Here is a 24,092-nt window from a genome sequence, read left to right on the forward strand (position 1 = left end):
TCCCTTTTCTATCTCTGCTACAGAAATTAGCCCAAAATATTTCTTGTGTCAAAAATGTCAAGGGATCCATTGATTTAATAAGCATCACAGTGAATATATACAAATAGGCAAACCCTCATCTCTTTTTGATACTGCCAACCTTGACCTGAAAAGAGACCAACCAGAAAGAAAATCAACGTCATCAAAACACTTGCCAAAACAGTGAGAACGATACAAGAAAAATGTATGTGGAGACTGGATATTTATTTGACAAACAAGGTGGTACAATCATTATTTTGTATGGAAATGACTGACTGACAATGTATAATACTAACAGGTGAAGAAGTCATGTCTCATCAGCTGAGGAAAGTGAAGGGAGACGACCATCCGATTGATGAGCATCGAACTCCAATTTATTGATCCAGCTTACACACTTTTATAGTAGTGTTAATTAAGCTCATACATATTGCAAAACCTGAGCTCATCATTGGTTACAGATTACACACCAACCCCTCCTTTGTTGTCAATACCTGTGGTTTCTTGTTGAGGCTAATACTTGTTTTTCTCATCCTGCTGTTGACTTGTTATTGACCATTCTCAAGGCCTCCATGTTTTCCACCATGTTTTTCTCATCACTTTACTCTAGGACATGGTGTTTATTGTTGTTAAGGAAAAAGCCTGAGAACCTGCTGCTTACAGCTGCCTTTTACTTTTTAACCAGCTGTATGTCCTTTTCCTATAAGCCATGTCTGAACAAAACTCTGCAACAATCAGCACAAAAATCTGAACTCTTAATTGGAAAAGCAAGGAAGAAAGGCCCTTCTGTAGAGTCTCTGTCCATCCCTAGTGCTTGTGCATCTGCTCAGGAGTTTTAGTCCCACACTCCCACACACAGGTTTCTGGATCCTTTCCTGAACACATCCAGAAAGTCAAATGTAGCTTTAATGTTTCCAAATAAAAATATGCATGTGGCTAGTCTCTTAAGACATCCTACTGGATCCAAGGCAAGTGCTGACAGATTTGTCATACAGGCAGCAAGCCAGAGACAGCTGAGGGTCAGGCAAAATCCTAAAATGGTTTGGTTTGGAAAGGAGTTTAAAGATAATCTAATTGCAACCCTCCCTCCCATGAGCAGGGACACCTTCCCGCTAAACCAGCTTACTCAGGGTTCTATCCAGCCTGGCCTTGAACAATTTTGGGGATGAGGCATCAATAGCTTCTCTGGGCAGCCTCTGCCAGGGCTTCACCACCCTCACAGTGAAAAAGTTCTTCCTTATATCTAAATCTACCCATTTTTATTACAAAGCCATTCCTCCTTGTCCTATCATTACATGCCCTTGTGAAAAGTCCCTCTCCAGCTCTCTTGTAGGCTCTTTTAGGCACTGGAAGGTGCTAAAAGCCTTCTTCCTAAAGCTGTCTCTTCTCTAGGCTAAACAACCCCAGCTGTCTCAGCCTGTCTTCACAGGAGAGGTGCTCCAGCCCACAGATATCTTCACAAATCTCCTTTGGACTTGTTCCAACACATCCATGTTATGTAATATACTTGAGACCATTCAGTTTAAGCAACTAATCCTAACCCTACTTTTATTGCTACTACAGTGACAATCATCTGTTTACATCAAAACAAACTTAAAAGGTTGTACAGAGGTTACTTTAGGAAGATTTAAGAGTAGAACCTGACTTGATGCTATGAAGTATTGGGGTCTTCACCATCTGGAAGAATCAGAGAAGTGAAAAGTTTGTGGGTTTTTTTCCGATTGCAGCCGTATCACTCTGGAAGTCCAAATACACTTCAACTTCAATGAAATGCCTGGCATTGCTGCAGACAACAAAAGTTGCTGCTTCCCCAACTAACCAAGTTCATTCTGTAATTAACCCTGCTGCCCTAATCCTCAGCACAGCTGCAATAAGTAGCACAGCTTTTTAAGGCTCCCCATAACTGTAAGCCCATCCTCCCACAGGAACTTGGCAAGTTCTGAAACTAGATCTGTGGTCAACTGATAGCTGATCATTACCCAACCATTGCAGAGAGAATGCAATAAAAATTTAGTACCTGCAGCCCAACTTGTACCCACTCCAAAACAGGAAGAAATAAAGGTATTTATTGTGTAAAAAGTTCAAAGTTCAAAAAGATGAATATTTGAAAGAAACTTACTGCAGCTGCTTTCATCACTTCCGTCAACACAGTCCACAGTCCCATCACACCTTGCATATTGTTTCCTAATGCAAATATTATTCCTGCACTTGAATGTGTGGTTGGTGCAGGGAATACCTGAAATAGTTGTGAGGAAAAAAACCCAAAACAACCATTAGCTCAGCTTAATGCACAAAGACATGTCTGCACAGATAGAAGATGTGCATATATTAGTAGGTAGGAAGTAATATGACCAAAAAAGCACTTTGGTGGGGATGGCTTAACCTCTAAACAGAATAAACTATTCAAATAGAACTGCATCTGTACTTGGGTGGGCATTTACTTGGCCAAGTCCAAACAAAGATTTCTTCCCATCTTTTCCCACAGCAGTAACACATACAGATATAATAGTGAAAATTAGATGTAGAGTGTAAGGATACCAAGAGAAAACGTCCAGTACTCTGGAAAGGAGCTCTCCTTTGTAGTTCAGTATTAAATGTGAAATGAAAGACTGCAGTGAAAGCAGCCTTTTAAACTGGTATTATTAACTAGCCTTATTAACTACTGTATCCAGTAAAACAGCAACCCCAAAACTCGGCATTTTCCTGTTTCCCTGTGACTTGCAATAAATGCACTCAAACCCAAACAATTTTTCTTGTCGATGGACAGAAGTATCCTGCAATCATTTAAACCGATTGTCTTGTGGGAGTAGTAAAAAAGTTTTCTTTTAAAAAGTTACTTGCAGAACTTTTCAGTTGTGCTCCCTTTCATAAGTCCCTTTCACACCTCACAGCATCCATTTACTCTAAAAAGTTCAAGAAGGTTCTGATTCAAAATTTTTATTTGTCTAATGCCAAATTTACAGCTTCTGCTAGCCTTATAACCCTGAGAACTATGACAGAGGAGCCATCATTGTAATAGCTATTTTACAGATGGTAAAATGGATCCAGGAATTAATTTGCACAGATTATGCAGTAAAGAGATAAAATCTCAGCTTCCATTTTAAATCCCTAGATCCCCATCATGCACCTGAAGTACTTAATTCTTCTGCCAGTATTTTGCAGAAACAGATGTTCATGGACTTATTAAAAAGAAATAGTTTAAAATCTTTAACGGCTTGTTTATAAGTGTATCAGAAGAATTAAACAGAATTATATAGCCCAAGTGAGATTTGACAGTGCCTCTTAACCTTTTGAATGCAGCATCCAGAATTCAAGTCAGGAATCGACAGATGACAAAAGAGAGGAAAAAGTTATTCAGGAGAACAGCCTTACTGTGGGTGCAGTTCTGCTCATCTTTTCCATTCTCACAATCACTTACTCCATTGCAGGCAAGCAAGTTGTCCTGTATTGCAAAGCTGGAGTTACAGTTCCACTCAGGGACAACTTTAAAAATATAAGCCAAATCAGGTACAGAAGCATTCTTGTAAGTGCTAACACATCCCCTTCTGACTATGTCTGGGTACAACATTTATTCCTTCAAGGATGGGCAATACAAGGCAATACATTCCAATACAAGGATGGGCATCAGTGCCACGTTATGCATGGAGAAAATAGAGCACAAAGGAGTTGAGTGAGTGCCCCAGGTGGTGATGCTTAGTATCACTCTCATCTACTCTGTGAACCCCTCTTTGTTGTCCCCCCACAAAAATAACTCACATCAAAATGGCACAGAACTTCATTAATAATTGCCAGCTTTTATCACAAATGGAAATACATCCTACTACAGCTATTACTGCACATCTAAATTTCTTCCTCGTGCTCTCCAGTGCATATCTTCTTTATTCTTGGTTTTGTCCCTTGCCGGTTAATTATGAATTTAGCATTCAAGAGACTGACAGATAGTCTGTACCCAGATGTACAAAAGAATAACATCTTTTGTTATTCTCATTAAAAAATTTCACCTTGTTTCAGTTGCCTTCTAAGATTAGAGAATACATTCACTGTTTTCCAGTCAAGATCTCTAATAAGTGAATACAAACCACAAGATAGTTCATCACTTTCATCAAAGCAGTTGTTTATGCCATCACAGCGCTGCATCTGCTGAATGCATAAGCCAGTAGAACACTTGAAATGTCCAGGTGGACATGCTGGAGGTTAAAAAGGGAAAAAAAATAATAAAAACAAAACAACAAAAAAACCAGACAACCAAACCTCATGATTTATTTTTCACAAATATTGCCAGCTTGTTTCAATTTACAGTCACTAAGCTGCTCCAAGGAACAATAAAATTGATCTAAATTTAACAGTCTGTATATATTTCCAGCACTTAAATTGAATTCAAATGTTGAAAACTGGGATTTAAAGAAGAGGAAAAAAATATCTTTAAAGTTCCAGTTCAGCTGTTCCTGGAATATGTACCAAGGCTCTCTAGGGCTGGAACAAATAAGCCAGTGTTTTATGGTGCAACACAAGACTAGTTAGAAGACCATCTTTGTTTTAAAGGACATCTCACTTCCAATAACTAAAATTTGCAGCACTTTGCAACTTTGGTAAATAACCTGTGTTGAGGAGGTGTATGAACTACATAATTCTGCCTTATAAACTAAAATAATCAAATTTCTCCTCTTTTTAAATATTCTACATATACACATTGAAGAGAGTTCCTCTAATGCGACAAGTAACTATGTTTAGAAAGTACTGCTTCTCTCCCACCTTAAAAAGAATATGTAAAAGTAACACAGGTGAGAAAGTACCAGTAAACAGGTTGTATTTTACAGGACTGAAAAAATTTCAGTCTCAGAGTTTATCAATTTTTTGAGCTGTTTTTTCAGCTCAGATTTCTGATTTGCACGCATTGTATATAAATACATGGAAACACTGATATAAGCAGATGGTTGTTTGGTACTCTTTTCATTAGCTATAAGCCTTATAGCAACAGAAAAATTGTAAACAAAATGTTGGGGATTAAAACAAACAGGAACAGACTTCAACTGACTGCACCATGGTTATAGTCATGCAGGAAGCTTTGAGGACTGTGCAGAAGAGAACAGTGTGCATGCAGGAAAGCAGAGCATGCTGCACATGCTCACAAACCTTAGATGCACAGCCTAGAAATGTTCTTTGTTTGTTAGTCATCTGACTTAGTGAGATTAGAAAAGAAAATTAACTGAAACCCAACAGGTAATTTCCTGCATAAACTTAATTAGGTTCTACTGGACCCAAAAAATGCTACTTTACAGATCTGAATTGCAAAGAAGGGTTGAAAGAGATAAAATCCATCTTACGCTGGCCGATGTTATAACTGCCATATTCCACCAGCAGGGGCCTCTCAGAGACCTTCGAACTGCACTGCAACTCCACGCTGACAGCAGAACTTGTGACGTGGAACACTGTTTGGTGATCAACATAGTAACCACAGTACCTGAAAGTGTCCAGGCGAGTTCTAGAGCAGCCTTCATGGGAAAACTGCCTTATATACAATTTAAATGTCAACACCACTGAAATTCAGAAATACAGTCAACTCCCATACTTTAATTAAGAACCAAAACTGTTTCTCAGTAGCTACCCAGCCTTCATCCACCATTAACATTATGGAAATTTACTTCTCAATGTTCCACCTTCAAATAAATAGTCCTAAAAAGAATGCCTTGAGTGCACATATACTTTAAATTGCTATTTTGGCAAAGAAGTTCCTTGGACTTCTGCCTAGGTGCCACTTGACTCAGAGAAACCAAAATACTTTCTGATGCCAGCAAATATTTAATCCATCCATTTTAAATGAATTTCTAATGTTCCTTTCATCAAATATGCCATTCTCTACCAGGGGATTGGGGCTGGGCCAACAAAAAACTAGATTGAAAAAAAAAGCAAAGAAGAAAAAACAATCCCCACAACCAAACAAAGCCTCTTTGACAAGGGAAAGGTTGTTGAATTATTATTTTAAAAATGGAGACTGTTTTAGAGTTAGTAAATCAGTGAACATCAACAGTACAGGATGTTCTAGAAGTGGAAATAAAGATTCCCTCCTCTGCTCAACTAAAATGTCTCAAAAATGCAACACTTAAAAGAGAAACATCTGGCTTTAATATTCCTGCCAAAATCAAAGTACATATGAATTTTAAGTAGATTTAAGAGCACAGGCGGCTGCATTGATTTTTCGCAGACTTGGCACACACACTTGTTTGACAGCAGTACAAGGTCACTCACTGACAACAAAATGTACGCAAAGAACAAAAGAAAAAAATTGATTGTTGTATTGTTAAATGGAGCAGTGGACTATTAGCCAGAAGTAAATATTCCCCTTGTGTATTTTTCCACATCAAACATTGCACCAGGACTATTCTTCATGTCACCGAATGGAGAAAAATTGGTCAGTGATTTCCATGTGAACAGATGTTGCCTCAGTGTCCTGAGCATCCCAGTGAGGTCTGCCAAAGGGAATGGACACATTCATATGTTTTCATGTATGCCCTATTTCACTGTACTAAAATCAAACATCTTGTCAACAGATCTAGGGGCATCTGTTCCAGCAATATGAAAAATAAAGGAAGAAAACAATTTAGAAAATAAGACTTCTCTTTGACATCCTGGAAGCAGATACAAAAATCTGAGTTAATTTTACAGCTTCTTACTATAGCAAAATTAATTGTAAAAGAAGCCCCAAACAAAGAAGCAAGCAAACAAACCCTCAAAGCCCAAAAAAACCCCCAAAAACCCCAAAACCCAAAACAAAACCCACCAAAAACAAACAACAAAAAAACCCAACACCACCAAACAACAACAAAAACCACAAAAAAACCCAAACCGACCAACCAACCAACAAAACAGAAACCATAACAAAAAAAAAAAAACCCATCCAAAAAAACCCAAAAAACCCACAAACCAAACCAAACCAAACACAACCAAAAAACCCTCAAACCTCAAAAAACACCACTAACTACAGTCTTGGGTTACAATGTAAGGTGTAATCAAAAGTACATATTTCTACTACCATATATGTGAGCTGCTAAAATGAGAGAATCCTGATAACTCCCTCTGGGGAGGCAATCACCACTCTGAGGGGGCCAACTCTGCTAAGTCAAGTACTCCCCAGAATGATTCACAGATTTTCATTACCGCATTGTGGAATTCCCTGCCCTGGGGGATGTACCAAACAGTCCTGCCTGTAAAAAATTTGGGGCTTGGGACACCACAATAGCAGCACTTGATACCCAGAGGACTCTTGACAGCCACCACTGGATCTCCAGAGAAAGAGGAGACCTTTTCACAGGATCACTGCTTCAACAAGGCTGTATCCATCCTCCAATGGCATTGCAGCCACCATTTAGTTGGACTGCTACTCCCACCCTGACCAACAGGGTGTCAGGTCGTATTCTGACTTCCTCTGTTTAGGCCAGTGTTTCTGTACTATTGCCTTTATTGCAATTTTCCTATTAAATTGTAGCTCTGACCTGGAAGCTCTTGCAAAATATTCATCTGAAGCTAATTCCGCCTGCTGGTTTGCCTTCAAGCCCGTACACCCACCCGCCAAATCTATCAGTGTTGAGTGCAGACTTCCCTACAACAGGAAGTCTAATTGTCACCAATTTTAGTGTTCGTCACCAATGCTCCCAACCTAAAACAGCCTGTCGAAGTGCACAGCAAAATGCTGTTTACCAGTCTGATTCCCTTCAAGCAGCTCACAGACATTTTCTACATTTCTTCTTCTGCCAATGACCGACACAGTCTTCCTTCCAACAAACCCTAGCAATATAAAAAAACCCAAACAAACAAAAAGCCACAAACAAACAACCAAACAAACAGACAAGCAAACAAACAAAAGTTAAAGTCTGCATTGAGCCCTTCTCAGACAAATAAAACAAATTCATCTCCCCAAAAGCAGAAGAAATTACTGCCCATCTGTGGAAAAGCTGAAACAGGTACATCTCCTTTACACATTGTGAAAGGCCATATGATCATGGGATTGGTAAAAGAAAGCTACAGGCCCTCAGGAGCCTTTTGCTGGTGTTTTACTGGTCATATATCCAAGTCCAGGGCAAATGGACCATCTGTAACTCTGTGTCATTGCTCCAGAGAGAAACTGATTAAGAGGATCCCACCCATATGTTGGAGAAGTGAGAAGGATAATTTTTCAGGGGATAAGCAGATTCATGCATGCTGTAGCAGAAACAAGGGCATATTGCACTAACAGTTTTAGGACAAATAAAGCACCTTTGTGTTCACATAAAGCTCTGGTAGTCTCCTCATAAGACACTCATTGGTATTCCTGCCTCTGAGAATTTTAAGTAAGAAGTTCATCAGCTGTAACTTCTTTGACAAGGCAGTGAAGCATTGTATGTCAGCTGGAAGAAAGACAAGGAAGAACTGCATGGTCGTGTTCAGTGTCTCTGGTTAGAGAAAGCTGTCCCTGGAGGTCTGATGGAACCTTATCTGCACCACCTGCTTGTTCACAGGGTTTACTAATATCAATATCCCAAAGTTTCTTAACCATTTTTATCTAAGATAGCAGAATAAACATCCCATAGGCTGCAACGGCAAGAGGCTGAAGAAAGGGGGTCCCCTGCCTGCACCCCACCACCCCATTTCATTAACAATTAAAATTTGGAAAACAAAACCAAAAAAAAACCACACATCACCAGGTTTCATGCTTGAAGTCATATTTTTCCCCTTCAAAAGTTAATATAGGACAGAAAAAAAGGTTCAAAAGCCTTATTTTCAATGAAAAACAGAGTCTTTCAAAGGAAAGCTTGTCTTGATCTATAACTATAGCCAGCAACTTGCAACAGAAAGCAGAAGCGTGTGTCCTTGTGCAGTACTTCAAAAGTAACCCTGAGTGCGCTTCTAAGAATCATACCATGGACATTTGATTCTGTGGAATGCATAATTGGCAGGTTTGTCAAAAAGCTGCTCATGTTCTTTCAGGATTCGCTGTCAGAGAATTCCTCAGTATGATCCTATTATAATATTTTCCTCCAGATTTTGCCTTTGTTTTTTATCTCAAACATCCCAAATATCAGAAATCTTTCAATTTATTTCGTAAAAAGGCCCCCAAAAATCACACAAACATACTACATGTAGTGTGTTTTGACTGGTATTTTTATGTACTCATCTAGTCCAGCAACCAATTCTCATCAAGGCACAGATGTAGGAGATTCAAATTGAATTTTCGCTCTATAAATACAACATTCTATTCAAGAACAGATGAAGCTTTTTATTCTCTCTGTAATTCTTTCAGTTGTACTCTTAAGGGCCTAATTCACTTAGTTTCAGTAGTGAGTTCAGAAACTTAAGTTTCAAGACTAATCTTACTGAGATTCCCATCTGAATGAAGTTTAAGAAAAAAAAAAAAAGGATGTTTTAAATCTAGCCTTGCCTCATCATCCAGTATTCTAAAGATACTGACTTCGAAACTGAGAAAAGCATGGATGGACAATATGCTGGGAAAGCAGTGGTATCTTAATTAAAAACCAGCAGCAATATTTGAATAAAAAATACTTCAAAAACAGTGGTTTCTTGAAAGCTACTTTGTGCAGTTTCTCTTTCAAGAGTCAGTGACTGGAATGAGGAAGCAATTACAGTTCTATTCCCAATCATTGCAACAGCTTTCACCAAGAAGTTAATTAGATTTGTTGTTCTCTTGAGCAATCATAGAATTAAATTACACTTAAAAGGGCTTTAACCGGACCTTGTTTAGTGGCCCCAGAAAACACAGATTTATTTTAGAGTTCACAGGACACCAATCTTTACCCAACTCTTTCCATTTCTCTCTCTCCAGAGAGTACCACAGACTCTTGTCTTCATCTTTCTGGTACTTTTCAGTAGAATATATATATATACATACACACACACACACACACACACACTTATTTTATAAGGATTGTTACATCATCAGCTAAAATGAAAGAATGGTAGGACACCCCAGTGAATTACTTCTGTCCTTGTGGAAGCTTTCTGAGTGAGCTGCAGTAGTAATGGGATGGCTTATTTGGTACCATTACATTAATAATCCATGCAGAGTACTTACATGTGTTCATTAATTTTCCACCATCCTCGCTCACAGCCTTTAATATTCTTCTCACTAATGGCATAGTTATGGAATTTCAGAGCTATACCAAGGCTCTTCAATGGGGTCTGTTGTGAGCAAGAAAGATAGTGCAAGCAGTCTTCCTTTTCCTTTTGTGGGCATAGAACATAAAAGTGTATAAACGTATTTCAGGAATTACGGAGCTTGGCATTGCCACACCCTGGGAGCTGTGCTGGCTTCACCAGTTCAACAGCCAGCACTTTACACTCTTGCCAGCTATTCAGTCCTGAGTCTAGGGTTGGCACAGGCCCACCACAGCTGCAGGCTTTCTCCCCCTCTAGCCAATAGTCTTCTCATCTTTAGAGAGCCACTGGCCATAGAAAGCAGCTTTTGTATCAAGATCAAAGCACTCAAATACATCCAAATGTACTTGTGTAAGGACACAAAGCCTCAGAGGATTTTTAGAGTTAAGATACTGCCTGGAATGCTTGTGTCACATTTATAATGCTAGGAGTTACTTCTACCACATTATTATAGTCTTCTGCTAGCACCTGCGCAGCCATGCATTCTTTCGTATTTTACAAAACATTTCTAAACCCAGCAAAATCACAAGTGTTCATACTTAATTGGAAATTCCTTTCATAAAAAGGAAGAGAGCCTTTTTTGCATGGCAAAGCAGTGTTCATTTAAAAACAAGGACTGATTCAGGGCAAAACTCCAGAAATGAAAATTTTTCTCCCGCTCTCTTATTGAAAATATAACTTGGGAAATGAGCAAATTTTCAATATTGCACGAAAATACAGCACTGAAAATGAAACTTGTTTGAGCAATAAACCTTTCTATCAGAAGTCCAGGGTGAACTGAAGACTGTAAATTTAGCCCCCCAAAAATCACCTCATCATTTTAGAAGAGGAAGAGGCTGTAAGCTAGCTGGACTTCATTTATATTGCTGTTATTCATTGTAGTCAGTTACTAGATTAACAAGGCATGAGTACCATAAGCAGAAAGATGGGTAAAAAGTGGATCTTATCATATCCATTGCTACATTCCATAGAGAGGAAAACACTAAAGAGCAAAGCCTAAGTTGGAGACTTTATTTCAGCAGCATTTATAAGGAAACACTCATGTCAGAGAAAATAGAAGTACTTTAAAACAACATCAATTTTCAGCAATTTACTTTCAGGAGAGTGCATGAAATGATGCAGGAAAAGGATACCAAATTAAACAAACGCCACAGGATTGTGTTGATAGGACAGACCATTCTGAAGACAAATTAAATGTGATTTAAATGTGACAAATTAATATGAAAAGATACCAGAGAAGTGGCAGTAATAACTAGGTTAGGTTTTTTGTACATATTTTTTATTCAGTTTTCTGGGGGTGGGAAGAGAGGAGTTTAAAACAGTCAAGTTTTGCATTGCCTGCCATGAAGTTATTCTGCGGGCTTAATATCAAAACTCTTAACTCTTCACCTTTGTAATAGGACAGCTTAGGAACTATGTTCTCTTCCTTAAAAACAAGTGCACAGAAAGAGAAAAAGCTGATACAAAACACTTGAGCACAGCCAGCTATTCAGCAATACCATTTCTTCAAACTACTGCATCTGTGAGGATGCAGGTTACCGCCAATTCAATAACTTTTGCTTTACTTAAGCTCTATGTGCCCAAATCACACAGCAGTGCCTAAGAGAGAAAGAATAACGCTACCTGGAAGTTCCATGCACACAAGCATTTTGGAGGATAATAGCTTGGGTAATATGGACTTGTGATTCTCCCTTCATAGCCTGTTTCCTCTTTTGTCACTATTGTTCTCCCACACCCTAGGGAAAAAAATAAAAGGAGGCGAAATTGGGCAAACCTTGATATACCTTCAGTAAAGCTATTCAGTGGGCTAAAGCATCCAAATTTATCAGAAGTCTGTCACTGCAGAGATGGGCAGGTCAGGAATTATATTTAGCTGCATTCAAGTTGTAAAAAGAGACCCTTCTCAATAATGCACACAGAAGACAAAGGCTGTAAAGATCCAGGATAAGTGTTGGTCTCTGCAGGACCAGAAGAACACCCTGTAAAATCTACGTTATTTCACTGAAGACAGTTTTGCAAAAAAGAATACCAATATATCCACACTGCAGCACTACACAGGACCTCTAGTCTTAGAAAGCAGCCAGTTAGAAATGAAATGGACAACATACTCAACTAATCAGCCTCCTGGAAACCAAACTTTCTTGGATGACAGCTCAATGGATTTACAGAATTCATTAAAGACAAACTTGCACACGCAGAGAAACAAAGAAAACTTCGACTTGAACTTAAAGAAAACCAACAAACCAACCCACAGCCCATGCAGAATAGAACCTGAAGTTTATTATGAAGGATTCATCACATGTTTTTATGATGATATTTTAAGGCTTAATTACTGTCAACATTAAAAGTATGCAGCATCTTTTTGAGCAGCTTGAATTTCCTTGCACTGAGTTGTGTGAGATTTTTCTTGGGTCACTAGCATGATATTCCTTGCACTATTTGTGATTATGATCTCAGCATTTCTTAAAGATTAAAGCAATAAAGACATGAGCTTGATGCACAAACTTTACAGACTCCTTTGTGTTCCTGAGGAGGCAGGGACTGATAGCACATTCAGACAAAGCAACTGAAGTTTTGTTTTCTGAAAGCAGTTTTTAGTGCTGTCATCCTTCCACTTTTAACATGATCCCCGAGTCCCAAGGCAGAAGGACGACCACTGCTACACCTGAAATAACAGCCCCATCTACTGGCACACTGCAGTCCTCGCCAACTGAATTCAGGGCTGCTTACAGCCTCTTATGTTCATACTTCACAACCAGTCTGATCGGATTACATTACTCAATAGCAGTAATACAGAGAAGGTGAAGGGGAGACAGGCACTTGTAAAAAGGAGAAACTCAGATACAGGAATAATTTTTCCATAGTCAGAAACATGACAGACACTTCAGAAGAAGAAACAATATAATAAACACACTTCCAAACACAGAACAAACTTACTTTCTTGTGTAATGACCTCAAAATAGCCATGGAATTCCTTTTGCTCCTTTACTTGTGCTGCCTTAAATATTACCAGCATGAGATTATTTGTGGACACAAGTGACACCAATGAATCAGCTGGTTCACAGGCTCTGAAGGGAAAGAAAGAAGAACAAATACATAATTAACACATTATTCTCACTCTACATAAATTTTCCACTGGTTCAGATCTTACCTCCTTCAAAGTCCAGTCAAATCTCCATGCTCTTGAACAAAAATATACCTGTTACAAGGGCAATTTAAAACTCAATACTGAAAATTCTTCTTACAAAAATGAAGGAAATTGCATGAAAATTAATATGGAATATTTCACTCTATGAGATGATGACTTCCAGCCTTCACTCCCAGTAAAAATGAATGAAGGAAAAATTAACAAAAAGCTTGAAGAAAAATCTTATTTTATTAGACCAACAGTTTTATCTTCGTATTGGGGAGTAGGAAAGACAAGAAAGTTATTCTTCAAGTCAGAAATTAAGAACCTAAGCAAATCAAGTAGTCTCATTTAAAAAAAAAATTACTTTCCATATGCATTACTTAGCAGACATCTTCAGTCCTCTACAGATACTAACATGTAAGTGAGCACCATCCAAGTCAATTGGAGATACAGATTAGTATAGGACAGCTCTCAAAAAGGACTGAAAAGTCAATGCTCTGGTTGTGAGGCTTATCCACAGACTGAAATGCCAGAGAACAGGTTTCAGAGGTGAAAATGCTGAGCATTTGTCTACTTCATGGACATGGTGTTGTTTCCTTTTGACTTGCAGAGTCCTATGGAATTAATTATCAGGGATTTTAAAGAAAAAGTTCCTAAACAAACATAATGGATCATTAAAGAAAGAGAAGACCAAGAAAAAAGCGGTAGTTCGCATCCCTCAACCCATCACAGCTTCAAGTCAAGATTTTCATAACCCTCTAAACAAATAGAGCAGATAAAAAAAGCATTGAACTAGTGAGTGCCAGTTACGGAAAATCACAAGACTTAGTTTCAGAACTTCAGTGTTTATCTGAAAAGCACTAATCTTAATACAGAATAGCTTACTTAAGGGAGGAAATGTTTACATTCTCTTTCAGTCAGCATCTGTTTCCTGATAAGAAACAGAAACTTTTGCCCAGTAGTGCGCAAATTTTTCATAGTTCTGTAGCTAGGTGAAGATGCACTCCAGTTAAAAAAAAAAAGAGAAAAAACTGAAGAAAATTTTCCCTTTTACTAGCAAGATAACTTATCCAAGAAATTTTAATTTGTCAGGTGTTATGTGAGTAATACAAGAAGATCAGAACAATTTTAACAAAACCAAACTAACCAAAACATGAAGATGATAGGTCTTCAGAAAAAAACCCAAAAGTTGTCAATTAATTCTTAATAGAAATTTATACTCACCGGTAGAGTACCTTATCTTTGATTGGCATAAGAGAATCATAAATGGTGAGTGAGTCAGTGATGCAGTTATCTGCTTCAATCTGAAGGGATACTATGGAAAGACGGACAAGGTGGCCCACAGAGGCAATAAGCTTAAAATAGCAGATTGTTCCCTCTGAGGTAGCTTGGGTATCCAGAGGAAAGTGCTCATGTAGTTGGTCAGCATAGAGATCATACATGCAATTTGTTCCTGTGAAAATGTCACATTTTCAACACTAGACACAATCACTCCAAAACTACTAAATCCACATGGCATTAAAACAAAAAACCATAAAACTTGTGTGTTAAACAAAAGCAAATTATGTAGGCATATCTAACTTGGAAAGCAAAGTAATAATAGAATTATAGAGTGGTTTGGGTTGTAAGAGATCATCTAGTTCCAAACTCTCTGCCATGACAGGGGTACCTTCCACTCCACCAGGTTGTCCAGACCCCCAGCCAGCCTAGCCTCAGACACGTCCAAAGGGCATCTACAGCTTTTCTGGGCAGCCACCCTTACAGTAAAGAATTTTTTCTTACCCTAAACCCAAACTTATCCTTTTTCAGGTTAAAACCATTCCCCTTTCACCTTGTGAAGCCTCCCTTTCTGGCTGTTTGTGTCATTCACTGCTTTCATCTTAGATAAAACTCTGTGGTTCAAGAACAGTCTATTTATAACAAGTACAGAGCATGGCCAACAGTGCTGTTGCCAGGGTAATTTCTTGCAGGGTATTTGCACTAAAGCAGTGCCATTTTGTACAATTTGCAGTTAAAGTTCTGCAGAGTCTCTAGAGGATAAATTACTTAATTCTTCACTGGGACATACTCATCTACTTTCAAAGCATAAATGTACTGCTTGCCCCTACGGACATTAGGATATTTAAAATACATAAAACAAAATCAAAGGTAAATACAGTTGCATGTCTGTATGCCCCCAGCTTTTTTATTGATCAAATGTCAAGGTTCTCAATGTTTTATCATGACATGAACTTGAAGTGCTAGCAACAAATTCAGATTCACCAAGTCCTTTAGTTTGGAAAGGATGCTCAGAGTTTTCTTGCTCAACATTCTGCTCAAAGCAGAATCAAAATGAATTCAGACCAGGATTTTGTTTTGCCCAGTCCTGAAAATTTCTGCAGTGCTAGAAATCACCATTAGAAATGGAAACACTGGAAACAAATGGAAACAATGGAAATAAAAATTATGCAACTTCCCCTACACAACATTCATTTTAAGAAGGGTAAAAATTTGTGTCATAATTTAGACAAGGATAAGAAAAATATTAACCTATTTGCATCCAATTTTCCAATTAAGCTGGAACAACTGCAATTCCAAATAAAACATATTGAGGTCTTTATTTTAATTCAATATTGCAGTTAGCAGTCAGCAAAAAGCTTAGGGAATTTTTGTTTGGTCATGTCTAAAACTCTTAACATAGCTCTTTAAAAGGTGAGAAGGAATAAAAATGCAAATTAGGGAGAATAAGATCAAAAGTGAGTATTTGCCCTAATTTCTGCCTATTACAAACATAAGTCGCTCAAATAGTTACCATCATGGAACACCAATTAAGAGCACTGAGAAATTTTACTACCAATTGTTGACTCAAATTAAATGTTGACCTTTTAACCAGTAGCTAATCAAGACAGGAAGTGGCAGGCTTTGTCCAACTTCCACTTCTAAATTACAATCTTGAAACTACGATTGAATGTAACATGAAACTAATGCTATGAATGCTTATGAACAATCTGTAAGGGTCACATTCCATTTAAATGAATTGCAGTTAAAAGCTTTGTTTAAGTAATTGTTCTTCCTTGTTCTTAACACTTCACAACATCATTATTTTTATAATCGTTATTTGTGCTTATCTAGTCACCCTTAGCAGAGCCAACCTTGATCATAATCTCTAAAATTATATGTAACTACCATTATTTCTACTAAGTAATTAACAATGGGATGAGGTCGCTGCTGCTATGGGGCACAGTCAAATTCAGACCTGACTCTAGAACTACAAGCAGTTGAAGCATGCTGGTTTGAAACCAAAGCTGGATAAAGTCTTTCACCAAGGAAACCCAGCATAATCAGATATTATGGCAATGCAAGAACCTCACATCAGCTGGATGTCCACAAGTCCCTTCTCCAGCACCACTCTTCAATAAATCTGCACTCCATTCTGTGCCTGAACCAAACACTGGGTTCATCTCCATACTCAAAGTTAACTCCATTGCTCTCAAAATACAGCCTGCCAATGCTCATTCATTTTGTGCTGCTGCATGTTCACTTTTACCTCTGCATCATTTCCATAGTCCTAAACAGACACAGTCAAAGAACCCCAGCAAATAAAATTGTACCAGCATAAGATTCTCATGTACTGTGGCCATCCATGCTCTTTGTCCCCAGGAACTTCATTATATACCCACTCCACACTTCCCACAGATACCATCTGAAACCTGTGGGAACCTATACAAAGTCTCTGAAAGATGTCTAGAATATGGCAGGTCATCCTTCTCCCTTTGTGTAAAAGACACCATGTAAGTCCTACAAAGCCTTAGCAACAATATTTGTGTTGTGTTCTTAATTTCTTCTGTTTTAGGGGCTGCATTCTGGAATAAATTGGAACCACGTTCCAAGTGGGCTAACTTCTCCACCCTGGAACATGGAAGTGGGAAATGAAATTGCTACGCAAGTAAACACCAATACGTAAAACTCTTGATAGAAATAAAATGCACATTAATGAGATGTGATAGAAGCCAATATTGTTTTGCTTTGCAGTTTAAATTGGGAGGCTTATACAAATGAATGCTATAGCAAAGTTGACTTCAGTTTTGAGAAATTATGGGCTGTTAGCCATATAAACATTGGACCATGCTCTGTGACCTGAAGTCTGCCTGTGGACCTCAGAACTAGCAGAGCTTGACTTGGCTGCATGGCAAAAGTAGTTGGATTTCAAAAAAAATAGGCAAACTAAAACCTTTACAAGGTAACAGAAGTGAAAAATCACAGGTAGAAGTGCAACCAAATGTTTCAGGAAAGAAAAACATGAACATGGAAAGCTATAAAGCCCTTGAAAAACCAAAAAGTTGAGATTTCTCAAGATGAAGAGTCAGTCTGTGTCAAGTAGCAAGGGAGGCCAACACATCCCGAGCTGATTGATAACAGTTGGCCCAACAGAGTCTTAGCAGGTGTCCCTATCAGAGGTGCGGTACTATTGCTCAGCCTAGTAGCACCTTTTTTCTAGATACCTACTCCATGTACTATTGAAGGTAGATGTACTGTACTTTTGACCTGCTTATTCAGTGCTCTGCACACTGAAAAAGAACTCTTCTGGGAGGTTTACAAAATGAAACCAAGCAGGTGTACAATCAGTGTCTCCCACAACCCTGGCAAAACTCAACTGCCTAAAGTAATTACTGTTAGGGAATTCATTCAAAAGAATAACTCATCATTAACCTTGGAGAAAAGGGAGTTAAGGTGGATAAAGAATGGACAAAAGCATGGACAACACATGCTCTTTTTCAGCATATTAAATTCATTACTGTCCAGTTAAGAAAAGGTTAATCTGCTGGTCAACACAATGAATAGCAAACACCTGATTTATGTGTTTACTGGTGACATTTACTATGTCACCAGGTACATCTAAAAATTTACCAGGCAGATTAAAGGTAGAGAGTTCCTGTGTTTGTAACATGCAAGACTCTTGGTCATCCTTTTAGTAAGTCAGGACTTAAATGCCAAGGCTGAATTTAGCCCTCTTAAATTAACACTGAACAGTATCTAAACTAAAAGCTTTGTTCTCCACCTCTCCTCTACAGGAAGCTGCCAAAAGGGCGAATTACCTACCTGTTCCTGTTGTTGACCAATAATCTGACCGAAGACCTGCTGCATAGAAAAAGAGTTGTGTGAGTCCTCTTGTTTGCCTGAAATCCAGAATTCAGGGTTTAATTCAATCACACCTCAGTCCTAACACTGAACACACAGGACAAAACACTTTTCTCAGTGAGAGGGTTTGCCATAGCCCCCTTTATTTCTGAAAATTCTGCAAGCAGCTTTGGAGGTGAGGCAAAAAGATACTGCATGGCAATTAAGCAATCAAAGTCAGTTGAAGGACTGAAATAGAGGTACCCTGAACGTCATTTTCTGGCTGATGCCCGACTGAGATAGAGGTACCCTGAACGTCATTTTCTGGCTGATGCCCTTAGAATGGAAAGTCATTAAACATTTTGTAGCTTAATACATTAAATATGCTTGAATCACAGGTTGTGAGTTTGTTCCCCAGACAGGAATGGCACAAAAGTTATTTAGCAAATGGGCACTCTTCTTGAATCTTTAATAAAGGAGTGATCTGTCTCATTTTCAATGAAGTGATCCACCTTAACCCTTCATGTTTTTATGCTTTTAAAATCACAGACAAACCCAAATCTGCCTACAAAGGACTCCATTTTACCTTCTGACTATGAACATAACCACTCCCAATACAGGAAGTTTTGCAATCACTGCTTACAAGGACAATTTGCACCTTGATTTGACCTCAAATCTCATTTTTATTTTTCTTCACAGATTTTTTCCTCTATTACAATTTTAGTAATAGAAGCTAGAGATGTAGGATCAAGATTTTAGTTTATAGAATTTTCTACTCCAAAATAAAAATATTTGCTTAATGAAGTATTTCGTCAAGGATATGGATGTGTTCTACTACTAACCACTTAGGACAATGGAATCCATGTCGACTGCAAGGCCCTGAAGACTTCCCACCGAAGTCCGGTTGATGATACTTGTCTGAATGGAATCCTTTAAAATGGCAGCCACACAATCCTCACACAGCACTTGCCCCTTCGCCTGTGGTACCACAAATACGATCCAGAAATGAATAAGAAGGCCTCCATTGTTGTTGTTACTGAAATAAAGAGCTCAGGTTATCACCCTGTTGGAAGTCCTCTGAAGACTAGACTCTTAGCCCAAGCTTCTGAAGCATAAATTCAGAAGTGCGTGGCTCATTTCCATATTTTATAATTACTTTAACCCAGTGAATGTATATTTTACCCTAAAGAAACAAATAAACAAACACAACAAATCTCAAAACACCAAAACACGCTCTTCACATCCAGTTGGCAATATTCAGTAGGCTGATTTCCTGAGGGTCCCTAACTATGGAGATTCTATGGAAATCACATTGTCTCCACATGAATTAGAGCTAGACTATTTCCTAAAGATCAAAACATAAATAGTAGAACACAAACAGTAGAATTATCATCTCCAGAAATGCAGAGCTCTGCAGTGGTATGTATTTCACCCTGCACAGTGTGTTGCAGTATGTAGGAAATTATTCCTATTTAGCTAACACATTAGAGGCCATGTATGATGACACTAATCTCTACCTCCTTGGTGGGGAGAAAGACCTTTAAATCAAACACAGCCCAAAAACCACCAGTTTCTGAAGCAAAAATGTGTTTGGTTCTGGATGATTGAAACTACCTAAACTTCTAACATTTGCTGCAAACATGAATATTAGAGTAAGAATACTTTAGTGCATAGATTTCCTTCATCTTAAGTAGAAAATGCTTTTATTCCAGTAACATTACTCACAAAATATGTGTGATTTAATCAATAACACAGAGTCATGCTCCATCAGTATGTTTAAGTGGTTAAACTTCTACATGAGCCAAAGGATTACCAAACCTCTTAATTGACATTGTTTCTGTTCATCTTGCATTGTATTTTTTTCAGACAAGGAACTGTTTGTATGACTTTAGTTTGGCCTTACTTTTGTTAAGTGAATTGGTATAGGTTATAAACCTATTTTGCTATCAGTTCAAGTACATAGAAAAGACATTGAATTATAACTATTAAAAATAAGCTTGTTTTGTGGGCTTATTACATTATCTACTGCCCAGCAGAAATGCAATTACTTTAACCACAGTTTTACCTGACTTCTGAGACAGTGGACTGTTTGTAAAATTTGGAGAAAGAAGAAGTTGTGTAAACCAAGTTCATCTGAAAGACAAAGTATAAAGATTTAGCATTCTGAAAACCAGTTACCCCTAGAGATGCTATATACCTAGGCTTTTCTAGGAGCAACCTATTTTCCACCAAGATTATGCAACATGCACACACTTCCAGACATATATCAGCCAAGCTAGGCAGAGGAGAAGATGAACAGACCATCTCTTCTATGCATCTGTAATAAATCCAGTATTCCTAGGAAACATCAAATCTTCTGCCTATGGCCAGTTGGTATATACAATAATGCTCTTTCCATATAAATGAATTTTGACAACAATGCATATCCTTCACCCAGAAAATCCCAAACACAGAGAGCATCCCTATCCTGATGCTTAAACTTAAGGCCAAACTTCAAAAAATGTGCACACACTCACAACACTTTTTTTGGCGTTGTTACTAAGGTGCAGTGAACAGCACATACCAGAGCTTTTCCCACAGAATCATAGAAAGACTGAGATAGGAAAAGGCCCCTGGAGAGCATCTAGTACAATCCCACTGCTCAAAGTAGGGTTGACTATACCACATTGCTCAGGGCCATTTCCAGTTTTACCCTTAAGAATGGAGACTCCACACCTTCCCTGGATGAGAACCCCAGTGCTTGATTCCACTCACAGCTAAGGAATTATTCTTTTTTTAATGTGCCCATGGAATTTTTTGCACTTTGATTCCTTTGTGTCTATTTTCTTCATCAACAGCTTAGTATTAATATATTTCTTTCCAATAACACAGTGTAAAACGTGGAGAAGCAAAATCTCTCCCTGTTCCCTGCCAAAGGACTGTCTTTGGGCAAAGCAAGCTCCTGATTCTCCCTGTTGCTGGGCTGTGATAATACTGGTGTGACAACTTTCCTCTCCCCATCCTGTTCAAAGCCACAAGGTGGCATGTATCTCAAGCTGTTCGGACCTCACTCTGCTGCTTTATGATTAAAACTAATGTGCAAAGGACTATGACACAGAATATTGCAAACACTGTAAAAATCACATCCATATTAACCCCTAACCTTCATCATTTGAAACAGGAAGTTTAAACAATAATTTTAAGGGCCTAAAAAAGGTGGGTAGAGCTCAATTTTGCTCTAGATTAAGGTACAAGAGATTTTATGTATTACTGCTACTATCAAATGGAAAGAATCTATCTTGAGAGGTTTTTTTACCACCACTTGGGGTCTCTGGGTCAGAAGCCAGTAACAAAAGGGTTTTGAGGACAACAAACAAAATCCCAAATCCCCCACTTCCCTACTAACAATTTTAGTCAACACTTAAGTTTGCCAGTTTCAGCAATGCAAAATCCATTGATAAGTTCAGGCAAAGCTCACAGATAAAAAATAAATTCCGAGTAATGTTAAAGTAGGAGGTGGGAACACTGGCAGCTCAACACCTTCTCTCTGGTGTCTCTCTCCACTATGTATGATATGGGCAGGACAAGAGCAAGACACAAGAAATACAGGACATTCGAGCTGCTCCATGGATAGCAGGGAAAGGTGATGCCCTGCACTGGTTATCTGAAAGATCTTCAACGATTAATATGCAGGACTTGGAAAGAGCTGGAAAACAGGAACATTAGTTCACATTATAAGGTGACAAAAACTTAGTAATTATTGAAAAATTTCTTGGTTTCATCTAACATTTTTGTTGTTGGTGGTGGTGGTTTTGTTTAGTAGTTTTCATACAGTCGCTTGAATCCTTATGTGGATAGCATTTCTGGCAAAAATGTATTTTTTCTGCCTACACCAAATGTATTTAAAGTCAAATTCCCTTTTAACCAAGATTCCCCCTCACCCCTTTCTTCCCACTGTAGAGCAGCTATTGATCCAGAGTTCTATTTTTGCTTTGACTGACACAAGGTATTTGGGAAGTATAATGGTCTTTAGAATACCTAGTATTAGAAGGAAATGTAAATTTCTGTCTGAAATATGTTTGTGATCCCTAGGGTAAATATGGATGTTTTAAGGCAGAAGATACCAGTGTAAATGCAAAAAATTTTAAAATTTTTTCTGTTTGATGTTTCAAAGGTGGCCACTGAGTTTAAGGACTTTTGTAGAATTTTAGTCCCAGGTCATAATTTATGGGTGAAAGTATGGAAAATTTTAAGTCAAATGTAAAAACCAGGTCCATTCAGAACTGTTTGTGATTAACAAGCTGAAAGCAGTTAGTTCCTTCATACCTCCAGACAGTCACCGCTTGCACATAATCCTCCGAGAGGGAAGGGGTAGAAGAACACCACAGCAGCCTCAATGGTATCTAAACATCCCTTGTCCACAGCTCTGATCTTTTTCTGCTAACCAAGCAGCCCACCCATCTTACCACATGCTGTACAGTCTGTGCCATAGAGAGGAATTCCTTGGATTCTTTCTGCCTATATTCTGGACGAAACTCTATATTGGCAACACGAAACAGTCCAACAAAATACAATGCATCTTTGTTTTCTGCCTGAACTGCAAGAAACAAAGAAGACAGCCTTTTTTAAATAACAATGAAGGTTTTTTATTAAATTCTAAACCAAATTAATCAGTTTGGTCTAATCAACTTTGTAGTTTGAAACAACTACCCAAAGAACGCTACACTTTTATAGCCAAACGGTTCTAGATGTGTACCAAATTATGGTTAATGAGCTCCTGTTATCTACACAAAAGATAAGACACCACCATACAAACAAGCCAGCACAACTGAAGGCAGTATCAACATCCAGGTTCTGGGGCATCTCTAAGGTATCTTAGGCAGTATTAGTATCAGAGGCCTAAAGAGGAAAGCATAGCTTTTAATGCTTAATTACACACAAATTTAATTTACTCCCCTTTTACTTTCTTAAATCCATTCTGAAAAAGAATGTACTTATCTGAACTTCAGAAGGCCAATGGAAGGCAAAATTTCTGAGGAATCAAGCTCATAAAAACCTGTCATGTCTGTGCAAATCAGCTTGCACATTAAAATGTTTTTCATACCCCTGAAATAAAATCACGCTCCCTAAAGCCAGTTTTTCTTATTACTTGTTAAGTCTTAGCAAAGACAAAAGTTTTTCAGACCCCATTTTAAAATTTCCATGTTTACTTTAGAAACAGCCCTCAGGACAACTGAGATCCTAAAGTCATCTGAAAGTACTATTGGCAATAATGATATATGGAGTTGCATGAACTTTCAGCAACTCACCAATAAACAGCCACAGTAATGTCCATGTTACAACTCCTAAAATGAATAGAATGAGGGTAAAGAGAATTATTTTGTTTTGAAAATTCCATAGCAACTTATCTTTTTTCTTCAATTTGTCATGCTTTTTCCTTGCCAGAATCCTCTTTGCCAACTTGTCTTCTGCAGATACCATTTGGACTGAAATGTTGGCTGCCTAAAATAAGGTGAAAGACAACAGAAATCGTGGAATGTTTCTAGCAGGAATTTACTGATCAACAAATCTCAACCAATTTGTTCCTCAGAGAAAAGTCTCTACTTCCTTCAGGCTGTGGAGCAGTGGCTACGGACAGGCTCTTCCTGCATATCTGGCTCCTTCTGACAAGTTAACTCCAGTGAACATGAGAGCACAGCACAGTCTTGCTGAGATGGGACCTGCA

General features: G+C 38.2%; 1 protein-coding gene across 3 annotated transcripts in view; it reads right to left on the reverse strand.

Moving 5' to 3' along the window:
- The window catches only part of TMPRSS7 (transmembrane serine protease 7), a 29,401-nt gene extending 5,537 nt beyond the window's left edge, over positions 1 to 23,864 (reverse strand). Inside the window, exons 1-13 of one of the 3 annotated variants that reach the window (XM_064724620.1) lie at positions 23,677 to 23,864; positions 22,834 to 22,964; positions 20,454 to 20,521; positions 19,231 to 19,424; positions 18,371 to 18,409; positions 14,516 to 14,744; positions 13,099 to 13,229; positions 11,785 to 11,897; positions 10,079 to 10,185; positions 5,340 to 5,476; positions 4,095 to 4,202; positions 3,388 to 3,498; positions 2,135 to 2,251 (exon numbers count right to left, since the gene is read on the reverse strand). In XM_064724620.1, the coding sequence (XP_064580690.1) occupies positions 2,135 to 2,251; positions 3,388 to 3,498; positions 4,095 to 4,202; positions 5,340 to 5,476; positions 10,079 to 10,185; positions 11,785 to 11,897; positions 13,099 to 13,229; positions 14,516 to 14,744; positions 18,371 to 18,409; positions 19,231 to 19,424; positions 20,454 to 20,521; positions 22,834 to 22,964; positions 23,677 to 23,848 (1,657 nt within the window). In that variant the 5' untranslated portion in view covers positions 23,849 to 23,864. Of the gene's footprint in view, positions 1 to 2,134; positions 2,252 to 3,387; positions 3,499 to 4,094; positions 4,203 to 5,339; positions 5,477 to 10,078; positions 10,186 to 11,784; positions 11,898 to 13,098; positions 13,230 to 14,515; positions 14,745 to 18,370; positions 18,410 to 19,230; positions 19,425 to 20,453; positions 20,522 to 22,833; positions 22,965 to 23,676 lie in introns of those variants that run through there. The other 2 variants (XM_064724629.1, XM_064724637.1) reach the window with 2 other exon arrangements.
- Positions 23,865 to 24,092: the final 228 nt, after the last annotated feature.

Source organism: Zonotrichia leucophrys, chromosome 1 (assembly GCF_028769735.1).
Source record: "Zonotrichia leucophrys gambelii isolate GWCS_2022_RI chromosome 1, RI_Zleu_2.0, whole genome shotgun sequence".
NCBI classification, from domain to species: Eukaryota; Metazoa; Chordata; class Aves; order Passeriformes; family Passerellidae; genus Zonotrichia; species Zonotrichia leucophrys.